The following is a 17,032-nucleotide window of genomic DNA, read 5'->3' on the forward strand; positions in this document are numbered from 1 at the left end:
TAGGATTTCCCCAGAACTGGCAGATTCCACTCTCAAAGACTGAAGGCTTGGGGACATTAGATTTCAAAGAACAAAGGAGCTATGGTTGCACTCAAGAATAACTTACCCCGCAAAGTGAGTATGATCCTGAAAGGGAAAAAAATGACTGTTTGATGAATTGAGAGACTGTCAGGTTTGGAACAAGAAGAGCAAAACTCATTGGAAAATTTGATATAAAATATCCAGAAGAAATATCAGGAAATCATTAAAGCCTGATTATTAGGCCCCCATGAAGGTCAAACTGTTTTAGTATCATTTATATACGAAAAAGTTATCAGTATTCTTATAACTGTCATCATTCCTGAGGTAGTTTGAAAGACAGGTGGTGGCTGAGTTCTGTATGATGGGGTGATGATAAAAAACAAACCTGTGTAGGGAAAGTCAAAAGGGAAGAATGATACTGGAGAAAGGGAGAGTGAAAAAAGACCTTATAGAGAGGAAGCAAGTAGGGGTGGCAGGCTGCTAAGATTGGAACTAAGGTTCTCATCTGGGTTGAAAAAGAAGCATCATGTACATGGGAAAGGGTGTACAAGTCTTCTGAACATGTAGAGAGGTGAGAAAATTGGGGAACAGGATGGGGGAGGGACATTTCAGAGGGGTGTGTGGACTGGGATTTAGGAGGGTCAGGGAGAGGTGGGGGACTTTTGGAAATCTTGTGGGCTGAAATTGGGGGGAAGGAAATGGGTGACTCTTGGAGGTTTGGGGGAATTGGGGGGTAGGAAAGTGGGGGGAGAAGATAAAGTAAAGCAATAGGGTAAAAAGAGAGGGCAGAAAAGAAAATCATGAGTAAAAATGAGATGGAAAGAAATTCTCAGACAGCAATTGTGACTTTGAATGTGATTGAGATGTTGACAGCAACTTGCTTTGTGGTGACAAAGACCTGGAAAGTGCAGGGATCCCCATCATTACTGGAAAGGCTGAATGGGTTGTGGTGTGTGGTTGTGATGGAATGCTACTGTGCTGTAAGAAAGGATGAGCTCAGTGGTCTTAGAATGGCCTGGAAAGACTTGCACAAAGTGTCTACGAGCAAAGTGAGCAGAACCAAGAGAACATTGTATACAGTGACAGCAATATTGTGTTCAGAAGAGTTTGAGCACGAGTCGTTTTGACTATTCTAAGAACACAAATGAAAAATAAAAGGCGTGTAAAGAGTTTTGCTATCTGTATCCAGAGAAAGAACTGACAAACGGTGGTATGTATGGAATAATGTTCCATGTATATATGTGTGTGTGTGTGCATACACATTGTACCATCTCTAGGGTTGGGGTAAGGGCAGAGAGAAAGAAAAGAATTTTCCACGATAATTTTTGTACATTTCAAGGAATACCAAGTCATACATGGGAGATTTGCAGTTTTGTGAGCAATCATCTTTTTTATTGTACTCTTACAGAAATGCTTCTTCTGTTCCCTGAATTTTAAATAAATTTTTAAAAAAGGGGAAAATTGTGTTCCTCATGCTAAGGAGCTCACATTCTTGTGGAAGAGATAAAATGGAAATTATTTTGTTCATATAAGGTTTATTTGTTATATAAAATGTTGTCATACATTCATGTGCATGTGTGTTGATAGTCATATGTATATACATATAATATATTAATTTGGTCTGCGGTTTTCTTTCCTCTCATCCACAAGTTCTCTGCTTTGGTCTCTGTGTCCTTTGGATTTAAGTGAATCTTCCTACATCTCCATTCAACATGAAATGAAATAAATTCTACAGCTTACCATGGATATCCATATAAGAGATGAAAAAAAATAGTGTTTTAAAAAAATAATAAATCACATGTCAGTTCTGATGAGGAAGATATTACCCATCACCCCTCTCATGTTCCCCCACACATCCACCTTCTTCACTGATCAAACACAAACTCTCTCCCTGATTCCACAGGAAGATGCATTTCAGAAGAAAATATTCCTCAGTTTTATTCTAACTGATCATGGAAAATGCTTTTCTCAAAACTCAGTTGGGCTCTTAATGACTGTGGTTTTAGAAGTTGACTCTGATTCTCATAAAGGGTCTGACTTTTCAGCAAATTCCTTCTCTGGGCTTCAGTTTTGTTCTGTAAATTTAATGAGGGTTGGATTATTTAAATGTGAAGTTTCCTTCAGCTCTACATTCCATGACATTTAATGATTTAGGGATTGGTGACATTCAAGGATGTGGCTGTGGACTTCACCCAGGAGGAGTGGGGCCTCTTGGACCATCCTCAGAAGGAGTTGTACAAGGGGGTCATGCTGGAGAATGCCCAGAACCTGCTCTCCCTAGGTAAGGACACTTCCTCTAGTAATGCTGAGTCTGCACTCAAAGGAATATCTTCATCCCCTGGTGTGCAGGGTTTGGAGTACTGATCAGTTATTAGAGAGAGAAAAGCATTGGTCTCCTGTCCTGCTGCCTGGAGTTTCCTATAGAAAGTCTGTGCATTGTGTGACAGGAAGCTGAGGGTTTCCTTGTTGCTCCTGAAGCTGTCTCTCACCTCTTCTAGGCAGCTTCAAATTAGTGTGGAAGAATCTCAGACCTAGAACTAATGTCAGGGGATCATTTGGCCTAACCCCTACCTGGCCATGAAATCTGTCTGCCAAGGCTCTGAAAGCTGCTCAGGAGGCTTTTCCTTACAAGCCTGTCCTCTCTGGGATGGGTCTGGGATCTGGAATATTCTTCTTTTTAACAGCGGCGTTTTGTAGCTCCCAATTTCTACTCATCCCGTCGTATAGTGAGTTCGTCTTTAATCTTCCTTCCCATTGCCCTGAAATTCCAGCACAGATGGTAGGAAAGGAAAGGAAGGGAAGAAGCATTTATCCTCACTTAGTATTTGCCAGGTGCTGGGCCTGGGGCTTTCTTTACAATATTATGTCACTTTATCCTCACAATTGGGTGATACTATTCTCCCCATTTGACAGTTGTGGAAACTGAGGCACATGGAGTTTATGTGACTTGTCCTGTGGCACACAGCTAAGTAACTGTCTGAGGCTATATTCAGACCCTGGCATGCCTCACTCTAGGCCCTAGGGCTGTCTCCACAGCACCATCAGCTGCCTCTAATTTCTAGAGAATGGAAAGTGTGCAATGAGTCCATCCTTCTATGAAGAAGGTGCACCAAGACCAGATTTTCTGACCCCATCCTGGTTCCCTGATCTTCTCCCCAAAGCTCACAACAGAAATGGTATCAGACTACCCTCCAGGAGGCCTGGGAACCACCCTGGGGTCCTTGTTTACATGACCCTGGCATTGCCAGGAATAAGAGACTGGCCTAGAAATAGAATTTGGACCGACTAGGGTTTCTTGAGTGTGCCAACAGGAGACTCTCACCTGAAGAGGCAAAGATGCCCCAAATGAGCAGTACACAAGGCTTCTACAGGTTTCAGGGAGTGAGGAACAGGGGAGGGGTACAGTGCAGAAGGTGGGTGGTCAAGGATCCTCCTTCTGGCGCTTGAGGCTGGTCTTGCATAATAAGCCTTTGTAGCCTGCGTTGGATTTAGGAGTTTCTATGAGAATGGGACTCGACAGGATGGGGGCAGAGGTTTGGCTCTTTCTCACAGCAGGTTGTACAAAAGGATAATGGGGCACACCCTGCTTTGGGTTACCTGCATTGTAATCACTAATGGGTGAGAACAGGCTCGTGTGTGTAAATCTCACAGTGGAGCAGCTCTGGGTCTGAACACCTTTCCCTAAAGAGAACTAAAGGCCAAGTTTGTCTCCGTGCTCATCTCTATCTGACTCCCCATGCCCAGGGCTGCCAGTTCCCAGAGAAGACATGATCTCTTCCTTTGAGCAAAGGGAAGGCCCATGGATGCTGGAGCAAGAAAGCCTGAGGAGCTGCTGTCCAGGTGAGTGAGTGAAGGCAGATATATGAGAGGTGGGATTACAAGAGGCTGCTCTTAGTTCTCGTGGTGAAGCAAGTGGTAGATCTGGGGGAGTGAGGCCTGACTTGGAATTCCTTTTTCAGATATTTCTCAGCAGCAGCTTCATGGGTCAGTTACTGGACCACTGAGTCTCAGTTTCTCCAACAATAATAAGAGGGGTTTGGACTCCATGACCTTTCACCTTCCTTCCAGGGATAAATATATGATCCAAAAAAAGTCATTGTTTGGAATTTGGGGGCATGGAATTCTCCTGAGAGTAGTAAAGGGGATTAGGTTTTCTTCTATGAGCTCTTTCCTAGACCTTTTTTATGTCAACCAACTTCTTAAGTGCCTGCTCTGTTCCAGACCCTCTACAAAGGACTGAGTACATAAATCAATGCAAGAAATGTCCCCTTCTCCCATGGAGCTTACAGTCTGGTGCGGCAGAGAGCCTGCCAACAACTGTGTAGAAACCCACTATAGACAGGAGAAATGGGAGCTAGTCAAGAGAGGGAGGACCCTGAATTTAAGGGAAAGGCTTATGGGGGAGTTGGGCTCTAGCTGGGGTCAGGGAAGCCAGCAAGAACATTCTAAGCAACAGGGATGGCAAGAAAACCCCACAATGTCCGAGGGGGGAATCACATGTTCCCAGAACAGGAAGGAGGCCCAAACAAATGGGTTATAACATATATGGAGGAAGGCAGGGTGGGAGAAAGAAGACTGGAAATGCAAGTGAGGAATAGGAAATGAAGTGTTTCATAGCCCTAGACAGGGTTTTATATGTCATATTTTGCTGCAGAGCCACTGGAGGCTGTTGAATACATCATGACGTGGTCAGGTGAGGGCTGAAGGAAGATCAACTTGATAACTGGATGGAGGATTAGACTGGACTGAGGGGAGAATTGAGGCAGCTGGACCAACCAGCAGGCTGTGACACACTGTGAGGGATGGGGTGACAGGGGTCTGAACCAAGGTCATGACAATATGGAGATACAAAGGGGTCTATGGAATGATGTCACAAAGGTGGAATCAAGAGGACTCTACAAGGGATTGAACATGGGTGTCAGGAGTGTGAGTGTGTGTTCCAACAATCTGGCTAGCAGCTTCTGTGGGGGTGTAAGATCCACCCACAGGCAGCACCCAGAAAGCTGCCAACAGCACAGGTTCTTTTGATCTGCTTAACTAAGGAAAGCAAGGTGAAAGGGTTGACAAGCTTACTTTAATTCAGTATACAAATATCATTCACTTAGTTCAGAGGAAAAATCCAGCACCCTTAACTGCAGAACAAAATACAAACAAATTACAAACATCAACAGACAGACCTTGTCTGATTCAAATCCCAATACATCCTTACCAGAGTCCAACAAAGTCTCAGCATCAAGGTTTACAACCTGGTGGGCTCTTTAGCTATAGCTTCCCAGAGTCTCCTCATCAACACCATCTCAGGAGCCCTGCACAAATGGCTCTGTCTTCTCTTCTTATAGGGCCTCAGAAGTCATCAAACATCATGTGAATGACCAGAGCTTAGGCTCTGGTGATTGGTTCTTGAATAAGCCCCTCCCCTTAAGACCCTGGGAGGTTCACATCCATATAGATTAGATTAACACCTAATAGGGCATGGCTCTGGAGTTAGCACCTCCCCTTAGCCAGCCCTACCTTGGGCCCCACCCCAGTCACCAATGCACACCTACATAGGTTCCACACCTAATTGGGGTTTGGGCCTGGGGCTTAACCACTAGTAAGGCTAATGAAATACCCTGAATTACTCAAAGGAATCAAAAGCCAAACTCTTCAAGGGTACTAAGGGCTAAGGCGCCCATTTTGTTTAGCAACACAGTATGTGGGAGTTGATGTGGAGGACATGACATTCTATTTCTGAGCCTGGTCCGTTGGGAGGATGCCTTGGATAGCATTAGGAATGGAAGAAGATGGGAGGGTTGGAGGAAAATGACTGAGTTTCCTTTTGGATACGGTAGAACGAGAACCAGTGAGAGTAATGTTGCTAAAGTCTAGGGAGGGGAAGATCAGAAAGAACGGAGAGACTGAGAGTGTGGAAGCCTGCAGAGAAATCAAGAAGGATTAGGATTAAGAAATGGCGACTGGATTTTAGCAATTTTAGATTATTGGTAACTTTGGGAGATGTGTTTCAATTGAACAATACATTTCAGAGGTAGGTAGCTTCCAGAAAGTTGCATTTCTTTCTCTCTTTTTTGCTATTATAAATACCCAAATTAGGTATAAAGGACAAATGAAGAAAGACGGTACACATAGACAGAGAAAGAACTGATAGATAGAAATATGTCTAGAGTAATTTTACACAGATATACATATTTGTGTCTAAAAGTGACCATATCTTGGGTGGTGTCCAAGGTATAAAAAAAGAAAAGAGAGTTCCAAAGAAAGCCAGGGAAAGGAGTTGGAGACACAGAATGGAAATGGAGGTCACTAACTGCTTAGCCATAAAATGGACAAAAGATATTGGACACCATCTCATGGGGGTACATGGGTCACATAAGAGAGTTTTAAGGATTAGAGAGAAATGATTTTATTTGTGGTTTTACGGAAAGAGTCATCAGTGTGGGAGAGAGTGAAAATTGGTGACAAAAAAGGAGATCTTAGAGGAGGAATATATGGAGGGAGATGAGGGGGCAGAGTAGGATCATTGGCACACGGAAGGGGATTTTCTTTAGCAAGCAGAAGAATAATCTTTCCATGTGATATGGGGAGTCAAAAAGGAGAAGAAAACATCTGATTAATGTGAGATGAGGAGGATAAGAAAGTCCTTGATAAATGACTAGTTTTTTTGAGTGGTTGGGGGGGTGCGGAGTGGTAGCAAGCCATGATGGAGGGTTGGGGATGAACGAAGAGACATGGAAAAGCTGCTGTGGTGAGTGGCACAGGGAGTCAGTCAGGGAGATGGCAAAGGATGGCCCTTCCCCAGTGAGGGCGCAGCTGAGGTTACATAGCCTAAATTGGTGGTGAATCTGCAGCCTGGTTTCATGATTTTCTCTCTGTACATTAGCAGCACCTGAGGAGGAGAGATGACTGCTCCCTTATTCAGGAGTCTTCCAAGGCTAAACTTTGCATAAATCATCATGCCAAATCCCTTTCCTAATCTCTATGACTAATCTCTGTCCCCATTCTTGGAGAATCATTGACCAGGTTCATGTAGGTGAGCACCACATCAGTTGAGGGAGCTGGGCGTTAGAGACCGAGAGGCGTCCTATAGCAGGAGACCCTTCAGCAGCCTAGAAAGAAGACTCTGTAATTTTCAATATTGGCTCCGGTCTGATTAGGCAGGGTTATAACCTGACTAAGGGAACTACTTGGAGGTGATGGAGTACAAGAAAGGGACAGAAACTGGGCTGAGGCCTGAATATGCATTCAGCAACTAGGGGAGAGAACAGAGTGCAGGGAGTAAAAGTAGAGGCTGGGACTGTTATTAGCCCTGGCCCCAGGCAGACAATCAATGAACACAGATTAAATGCTTTCTCTTTTAGGCACTATGCTAAACCATGAGGTTACAAAGGAAGGCAAAAGGCAGTGTCTGTTGTCACAGAGCTCAGAATCTAGTTTACAAACTAATGCTGATACAAGGGAAAGTGAGTGTTTTGGAATGGAAATACATTTAGTTCCCCAAGGACATAGGAGAGTAAAGCCAGTGACAAGAATACAGGTTTAAGAAGGAGGGCAGAGGGGCAGCTAGGTGGCATAGTGAGTAGAGCACCAGCCCTGGAGTCAGGAGGACCTGAGTTCAAATCCAGCCTCAGACACTTGACACATTTACTAGCTGGGAGACCTTAGCAAGTCACTTAACCCCAATTGCCCTGCCTTTGCCCCTTCAAAAAAAAAGAAAAAGAAAAAGGAAAGAGCAGAATTGGGGAGGAAACAGTCAAAATCAAATGAAAGTGTTAGCTAGCATTTATACAGCAGCTACTATGTGTCCTGCACTGTATAAATCTTGTCTCTTTTTGTGCTTATAAGAGTCGTGGGAATAGATGCTATAATTATGCCCATTTGGCCGAGAAAAAATCTGATGCAGACAGAGGTCTTCTGACTTCCCTAGGGTCACCCAACTGGCGAGTTTCTGAGGTGGCATTGGAACTCAGGTCTTCCTGATTCAAGGCCCAGCATTCTGTCTACTGTACTACCATTTATATTTTCATTTTTTAAACATTATATGCTGAAAATGCTCACTCATGGATGAGATGCGAAATGGAAGGTGACTTTGACAAGCTCCCTCCAAGGCCTTGGAAATTCATTTTTTTAACTCTCACCACTCACAAGGAATTGCTAATTAGTATGTTAAAATTTTGTTTCCCTATGGGCTCTTGGCAAGTACTGCATTAAATGACAAATATGGTCGAAGGTCAGTTGCAAGTATTGCTTAGTAAATTAGTGTTTATATACAAAACAAACTTTGGAAGGATAGGATTTCCTCAGACATGACTCTGTTATTTCTACCACTGGTAAAGTGGCTACACATTCACTGAAATGAATGACCTATGTTGCTAACCAAGTCCATTGAGAAGCTGCCAGATAGAAGAAGAGTGACATGAATAGAGCAGAAGTTCAAATTAGAAAATAACCTTTGGCTTAGTGGCATTTTAAGGTCTGTTTTTGTAGCACTTTTGTGGTGGTCCGTGATGGTTTCGTGGTGGACTCTACTGTGCATGCCTGGTGATGATGGTTTTCCAATAGCCTGCTCTCACTGCTGCAAGAATACAAACCCAAGTGGGATCTTGATCTGATGATTTCAGGTTTGATGAGATGTGGTTACAAGGTAGAACAAGAAGGAGAGAACTCCTCCAGTGCAGTGATATACAGCCACTGAGGGTCTTTGCATGCCAGTGACCATTGACACATGAATGTGTAACCTTCCTAGAAATTTGGAAACAATTTGATGTCAAGTTGAGAAACTTAAAGTATATTTTGTACTTGTCAAGAAGTAGTCAGAGTTTGAGGTACTCACTGCATGATCCCCAAAAGCCATGTATTCCTGATCATGATAGTTTGGGATCACTGCAGAACTACACCTGTTAAGGTGGAAACATGCACATACTTCTTGTCCAAGTAGATAAATGTCTTTGTAACCAAATTGGACATTTATTTACCACTTAAGGTGCCACTGACAAATTTTTATCTCAAAACCCTTGGACAATCGCCTCCATCTTTCAAGGGGTTTGTGAACATTTAAAGGGGAAGGGGTGCAAGAAGACCAGTAGTGAAACATGCCATCCAATTCTGTACCGTAGGTTGATACACTCCAATTCCTGTATCAGACACATATTTCAGACATGGGCAATGCCATGCATTTTTTTCAAAATTGTGTTTTACGGAAGGCCTTTAAGTTTCTTTTAGTGAGCAGAGCCATTTAAAGATAATCTTTAAAAAGAAATAAGTAATATCTATCTCAAGAAATTGATGAGTCAGAACAAAACTTCTCATGCCTCAGCTAAATACAGAAAAGAGTTGGTATTCTGTATGTGAACTGAGATAATCTATCAGAAAAAATAAGATTCAAAGTGATGCCCAGGTAACTTAGGTTATGATGACTGGTAGAATAGATGAAGAAATAATTTGAATATTTACTACATGTGCTCCAAATGGCATCGCATCTATGAAGAAAGGATTGAAATCGCTGACGGTGAAAGAGTAAGAGAAAGATTGAAAGCGGAGATAATTTGTCAAGTACTGTGGACAGAGCAGACCAATCTCAGGGTTTGGATTCTAGTCCTAACTGCTGGGATTTGTGTCAAATCACTCAGCTGTTCTGAGCTAATGGTGTGGGTCTGAGTTGTGAATGTGATGAGAATGATGGCCCTGCCTGCGTGACAAAGTTTTTGTGAGATCCACTGTCAGTTCATGCATGAAGCTCTTTGGAAAATCAGTCATCTTTGGGATGTGAGCTAAGGGCATTTTAAAATGACCGTTTCTTCCCTTTTGAAATGTTTGTCTTAACCTGGGAAATAGAGAGTAACTGAGATTTTGTTCTGCCTATGGACCAAAGGGGATAGAAATATGTATGTTTGTAAGTATAGTGTCTGTTTTAGTGTTGGTTTTTTTTTTTAAGACGGAGAGATGAGCGTGGAAATGAAGGAAGCTGCTACAGAGCTAAGCCTTTCTGTGGCAGAAACTCCCAAGCAAAGATTCATGAGTGATGGTCCCTCTGCCTTCAATTGGAGAGAAGTCTGCAAAACGCCTGAGAGTATCCAAACTGGAGAGAAACCATATGACTGTAATCAATGTGAGAAGGCTTTTAGAGAGAAGGGATGTCTTATTGCACCTCAGAGAACACACATTGTAGAGAAACCTTATGAATGTAATCAGTGTGGAAAGACTTTTAGAGTGAAGGCTTATCTTATTAAACATCAGAGAACACACACTGGAGAGAAACCTTATGAATGTAATCGATGTGGAAAGACTTTTACATGGAAAATTAGTCTTGTTAAACATAGAAGAATCCACACTGGAGAGAAACCCTATGAATGTAATCAATGTGGAAAAGCTTTTAAATGCAGGGAGAGTCTTATTACACATCAGAGAATCCACAATGGAGAGAAACCTTATGAATGTAGTCAATGTGGAAAGACTTTTACATGGAAAATTAGTCTTGTTAAACATAGAAGAATCCACACTGGAGAGAAACCCTATGAATGTAATCAATGTGGAAAAACTCTTCAATGCAGGGAAAGTCTTATTACACATCAGAGAATCCACACTGGAGAGAAACCTTATGAATGTAATCAATGTGGAAAGGCTTTCAGAGGTAGGAAGTCTCTTGTTAAACATCAGAGATCACACACTGGAGAGAACCCTTATCAGTGTAATGAATGTGGAAAATCTTTTCAAAGCAGGGAAAGTCTTATTACACATCAGAGAATCCACACTGGAGAGAAACCTTATGAATGTAATGAATGTGGAAAGACTTTCAGAGATAGGAAGTCTCTTGGTAAACATCAGAGAACACACACTGGAGAGAAACCTTATGAATGTAATCAATGTGGAAAGACTTTTACATGGAAAATTAATCTTGTTATGCATAGCAGAATCCACACTGGAGAGAAACCTTATGAATGTAATCAATGTGGAAAGACTTTCAGATACAGGAAGTCTGTTGTTGAACATCAGAAGATGCACACTAGAGAGAAACCTTATGAATGTAATCAATGTGGAAAGACTTTCAGATATAGGAAGTCTGTTGTTGAACATCAGAAGATGCACACTGGAGAGAAACCATATGAATGTAATCAATGTGGAAAGACTTTTACTGATAAGTGGAGTCTTGTTAACCATGAAAGAATCCACACTGGAGAGAAACCTTATGAATGTAATCAATGTGGAAAGACTTTTAGAGTGAAGGCTTATCTTATTAAACATCAGAGAACACACACTGGAGAAAAACCTTATGAATGTAGTCAATGTGGAAAGACTTTAACTGATAAGCGGAGTCTTGTTAAACATAGAAGAATCCACACTGGAGAGAAACCTTATGAATGTAATCAATGTGGAAAAGCTTTTAAATGCAGGGAGAGTCTTATTACACATCAGAGAATACATAGTGGAGAGAAACCTTATGAATGTAATCACTGTGGAAAGACTTTTACATGGAAAATTAGTCTTGTTAAACATAGAAGAATCCACACTGGAGAGAACACTTATGAATGTAATCAATGTGGAAAGACTTTCAGATATAGGAAGTCTGTTGTTGGACATCAGAAGATGCACACTGGAGAGAAACTTTATGAATGTAATCAATGTGGAAAGATTTTTACTGATAAGCGGAATCTTGTTAAACATAGAAAAATCCACACTGGAGAGAAACCTTATGAATGTAAGCAATGTGGAAAGGCTTTTATATACAAATATGGTCTTGTTATACATGAAAGAATCCACACTGGAGAGAAACCTTATGAATGTAATCAATGTGGAAAGACTTTTACTGTTAAGCGAAGTCTTGTTAAACATCGAAGAATCCACACTGGAGAGAAACCTTGTGAATGTAAGCAATGTGGAAAGACTTTTATATGCAAATATGGTCTTGTTATACATGAAAGAATCCACACTGGAGAGAAACCTTATAATTGTAAGCAATGTGGAAAGACTTTTACATGGAAATCTGGTCTTGTTAAACATGAAAGAATCCACACCGGAGAGAAACCTTATGAATGTATGCAATGTGGAAAGTGTTTTGCACAGAAAGTCAGTCTTGTTAGCCATGAAAGAATCCACAGTGGAGAGAAACCTCATGAATGCAATCAATGTGGAAAGACTTTCACATGGCAATTTAGTCTTGTTAAACATAGAAGAATCCACACTGGAGAGAAACCTTATGAATGTAATCAATGCGGTAAAGCTTTTAAATGCAGGGAGAGTCTTATTACACATCAGAGAATCCACACTGGAGAGAAACCTTATGAAAGTAATCCATGAGGAAAGAGTTTTACATGGAAATGTGATATTGTTACACATGAAAGAATTCACGCTAGAGAGAAACCATAAGAATGTAGTCAATGTAGAAAGACTTTTACATGTAAGCGCTGTCTTGTTAAACATAGAGCAATTCACACTGGAGGGAACCCTTATGAATGTAATCAATGTGGAAAGACTTTCAGATATAGGAAGTCTGTTGGTGAACATCAGAAGATGCACACTGGAGAGAAACCTTATGAATGTAATCAATGTGGAAAGATTTTTACTGATAAGCGGAATCTTGTTAAACATAGAAAAATCCACACTGGAGAGAAACCTTATGAATGTAAGCAATGTGGAAAGGCTTTTATATACAAATATGGTCTTGTTATACATGAAAGAATCCACACTGGAGAGAAACCTTATGAATGTAATCAATGTGGAAAGACTTTTACTGTTAAGCGAAGTCTTGTTAAACATCGAAGAATCCACACTGGAGAGAAACCTTATGAATGTAAGCAATGTGGAAAGACTTTTATATGCAAATATGGTCTTGTTATACATGAAAGAATCCACACTGGAGAGAAACCTTATAATTGTAAGCAATGCAGAAAAGCTTTTCAATGCAGGGATGGTCTTATTACACATCAGAGAATCCACACTGGAGAGAAACCTTATGAATGTAATCCATGAGGAAAGAGTTTTACATGGAAATGTGATATTGTTACACATGAAAGAATTCACGCTAGAGAGAAACCATAAGAATGTAGTCAATGTAGAAAGACTTTTACATGTAAGCGCTGTCTTGTTAAACATAGAGCAATTCACACTGGATAGAAGCCTTATACATGTAATCAATGTGGAAACCCTTTTGCATTTAAGAATTGCCTTGTGAATCATGGGAGGATCCACACTAGAGAGAAACCTTTTGAATGTACTCAGTGTGGAAAGACTTTTACTCGGAAGGTCTCTCTTATTTTGCATCCAAGAATCCTCACTGGAGAGAAACCTTATAAATATACCCAATATGGAAAAGCTTTTACACAAAAGTCCTCTCTCACTAGACATAAAAGAGTCTACAATGAAGAGAAACCTTATGAATGTACCCAGTGCAGAAAGGCTTTTAAACAGAGGAACCATCTCAACTGGCATCAGAGCATTCACACTGGAGAGAAACCTTATGAATGTGATCATTGTGGTAGAACTTCAGGCTAAATTCAATCCTTGTGTACGTTCAGAGAATTCATGTGAGTTGTAGGACTCTTCTAACTGACCTGAATGAGGAAAGGCATGAAAATGGAGTGCATAGATTCATAGCAGAAAATTCACTCGGGGTACAAGTCATCTATGAACTCCCTATGGGAAGGCTTGCAACCAGAGATCATCTCTTGTCCTCTCATCAGAGGACTTATAATGAAAAGAAACCTCATGAATGTGCTTAGTGGAATGTGCCTTACTCTAGAACATGGAGGTCACAGGTGAAGATGAAATTTTGTGTCTGAATATAAGCAAGAGGGGTGGGACTAAAGACACCCTAGGAAGAGGGAGAGAATGTTCCCAGCATGGGGGACAGTCATTAGAAAGGCAAAGTCAGGAGATAAAGTCTTGGTCAAACATGAGCTAGGAGGACAGTGACCCTGGGTCAGAGAGCAGGAGGAGGAGGAAGAAAGGAGTGAAGTGTAAGAAGACTGGAAAGGGGTTGGAGCTGGTTATATGTACCTGCTATGGGCCAGGCACCTTGTCCATTTTAGCTCATTTGATTCTGCTGCCAGAATTCTCAGGGTCCTTGTTAGTGGCATTCTGAATAAGGCACGTGGAAACACACATGTACACAGAAACAAACACACATGCACACACACTCACAAATGCACACACCTAAACACATGTGTATATGCAAATATAGATTGAGATGTAGATTTTCCCCTCTTGAGGTCTGGGACTGGCCCAGAGACTGGGGTGTGAGAAAGTCCCTTAAGTAGAAAAAGGTAGAGAGAGGTGAATTTTTGAAAAAAGAGTTAAAGTATTAATGTGATGAATGGCCTTTAGTGTTTGCAATAAATCCAAGAAAACAATGTCTTCTTTTTGAGTTCGTTATTTAATTGGCCTGTTAAGCTCCTAGTGGGCAGCTGGGTGGCCTAGTGGAGAGAGTCCTGGGCCTAAAACTCTTGCAGAGTTCAGATGGGACCTCAGGTACTTCCTAGCTGTGTGACCCTGGCCAAGTCACCCAACCTTGTTTGCCTCAGCTTTCTTATTTATAAAATGAGTGGGAGAAGGAAATGCAAATCATTCCAGTGTCCTTGCCAAGAAAATCCCAAATGGAATCAGGAAGGACCGGAGAAGGCCAAAGCTACTGAACAACAAGCTCCGAGTCCTTGGATGAGATTGGAGGAAAGGGCTCACTTCCTGGGGGCCTCTGAGGCTGGTCACTGGGGGGCCTCTTGGGACTAGGAGAAGCCTCCCTAAGTGTGCTGGCTGGAAGCAGGAGCAGAGGTCACTCTGCCTTCCCTGGAGATCAGATCCTTCTGCTTTCTTCCCTAGACCTGGGATCTCTCAGCCTTCCAGAAGCCAGCTCTGTGGGTACAGGTCCCAGCCAGGGTCCTACAAGGTCTTGGCCTCTGCTGGCTGCCTTTGCCACTGGGTCTCATCCTCTTCATCTGACCTTGTGGTAAGTGTCCTCCAGCTCCACCAGGTCCATGCCTGTCTCCTGGCCTGACTTTCTGTTGGAACTCCCTCCCCCTAACTCTTCTCCAGACTCCAGATCATTTACAAATGTCTGAGTCACCCTCCCCAGATGGACTATTGGGTCACATTTTCTCCAACTTTAGTCTTGCCTACAGGGACCCAAAACTCTTATTTTCAGCCTTCCCATTAGGACCCACATGTCCTGTCTCCAGCTCCTGCCTTCAGATGGCCCCTGTAAGGATCCCCCAGTTCTGCCTGCCCTGATGACTCCACCTTGGACACAGTTACCAAAGCTCTCTCCTGGTCCCCCTTATCTGCACCCATGGCTCTGGGGCTGGTTTCCTGTCAATCCCAGGCCTGTGGCTCCCTGTCTCTACTTTCCCTTTAGGGATTCCAAGCCTAAGCTCTACCAGAGGATCCCAACAGTCCTCCCCAGGCCCTAGTTAGACCTCAGGACACAGTCATCCTGCTTCCCCAGGCTCAGAGTCCCCCTGGAGCCCTTCTGTCATTGTCTCTGACCTCCCCCCCATGAGCTATGTTAGATTGTCTTGCCTTCCAGACCCCACCCCTGCTCCCCTTCCCCAGGCTTCCTGCTCCCCTGCCTCAGGTCCCACGCCAGGGGGCTGAACCCAAGTCTGAATTTTGTCTCTCATTCTCAGGCTTCCCCTGATTATGCCCTGGTGGCTCCATTCAAGAGCCCTCCTCCTCCTCAAAATACCCTAGCTTGCCTCCTAGATCAAGAAGTCAATCTGTTGTCTAGATAATGTATGTGTGACTTAAGGAAAAGGAATTCAAGGCAGGTAAAAGACCATTTGGAGGGAGAGCTCTGACTCTCGGGTCATTGAGGCTATGACTGGTCTCACCCCACCTGGGATCCCAAACCCCTTCTGCCTCTTGGGTCTCCATTGTTCATTCTTCTTCCTCTAAAAGGGCTAGTAACATGAGGTAGCTGATGTCTTGATTTGTAAGTGAATTAGATTTGAGTGGGGCAGAACTGTAAAAAGTCATCAGCTTCACCCTCTCTCCCAGAGTCTTTCAGAGTCCAGTGGCAAGACATAGGTCAGGACCACTGGCGATGGCCCTGAAGACAGTGGGAGGCCTTGGGCTTTGTAGCTAAGGTTTCTTGAGGTCTGTTTGAGGCAATACCCATTCAGAGACTAAAGGCCAGGTAAGAAATGAGGCTAAAGATTTGACTTCTCAAAAGAATCAGTCTGGAAGGGAAGACCCTCAGGCCTTCTGACTAGAACAGAAACAATTAGTATTGTGAAGCAGCCAGGGGACTTCCCAAACCTTGAATCCCCCCTCCCCTTAGAAAGGCCTAAAACCTGGATTGGCCAGCCAAGGACCAGGCTCCTGGGAGCAGACACTGTTTTGAGTCAGGGCATCTGTCTTTCCTCATATATGTTATGTTATGTTGTGTTGTGTTATGTTGTATTATTTATGTTATGTTAGTTATGTCACGTCAGGTTTGTTATATCATGTCATGTTAATGAGAGAAAAGACATAGACATCCTGGAACTGTAATTTCAATTGACACTCTGACAATTATTGTATTTACAATCCAGCCTATCAAGAAATTCCTTCCTCATATTATGGTTCAAACCTCTGAAGACTGAGATTTTAGCTGACACGGCCATCCTGGGCCAGGAAGGGAGGGAGTGAGGGAGGAGAGGGAATTGTTCTGAAGACCTCAGGTCCCCACTGTCTGTCCTTTTTTTGGCTCATTTTTGTGATGATCTCCCATGTGCACCTCTATATGCGTGATCCACCAGCTTTGAGAGAAGTAACTGTGCACGTGCAGCCTGCTTTGGTTTGTCCTTCTGAGAACAAAGTCTTTTTAAAAGGTTGACACTATTTACACTCACTCTGAACTGTCAAAACCCAAAGAAGGAATAAGTGAGGCTTGGGCTGGCACCTGTTATTGGCCAGCCAGAGAGCCAGTGATTTGGGTTTAAAGGGATAGTCAAGTAGCTCCATTTGGATCCCAATGGACTTTAACAAAGCCTGCTTTTTCAGAGCTATATTTCAAGAAATCATAAATGAAGATTACGTGAGATGAGTG

The 17,032-nt window shown here is 42.6% G+C and overlaps 1 protein-coding gene across 1 annotated transcript; it reads left to right on the forward strand.

The window, feature by feature from the left end:
• Positions 1-2,216: 2,216 nt before the first annotated feature.
• LOC118830863 (zinc finger protein 260-like) lies at positions 2,217-13,503 on the forward strand. Its single transcript, XM_036737907.1, has 7 exons — positions 2,217-2,302; positions 3,766-3,861; positions 9,950-10,944; positions 11,167-11,727; positions 12,148-12,298; positions 12,437-12,591; positions 13,171-13,503. Exons 1-7 carry the CDS (start codon positions 2,269-2,271, stop codon positions 13,501-13,503), a joined length of 2,325 nt encoding a protein of 774 aa, XP_036593802.1. The 5' UTR covers positions 2,217-2,268.
• Positions 13,504-17,032: the final 3,529 nt, after the last annotated feature.

Source organism: Trichosurus vulpecula, chromosome 1, assembly GCF_011100635.1.
Source record: "Trichosurus vulpecula isolate mTriVul1 chromosome 1, mTriVul1.pri, whole genome shotgun sequence".
In the NCBI taxonomy this organism is placed as follows: Eukaryota; Metazoa; Chordata; class Mammalia; order Diprotodontia; family Phalangeridae; genus Trichosurus; species Trichosurus vulpecula.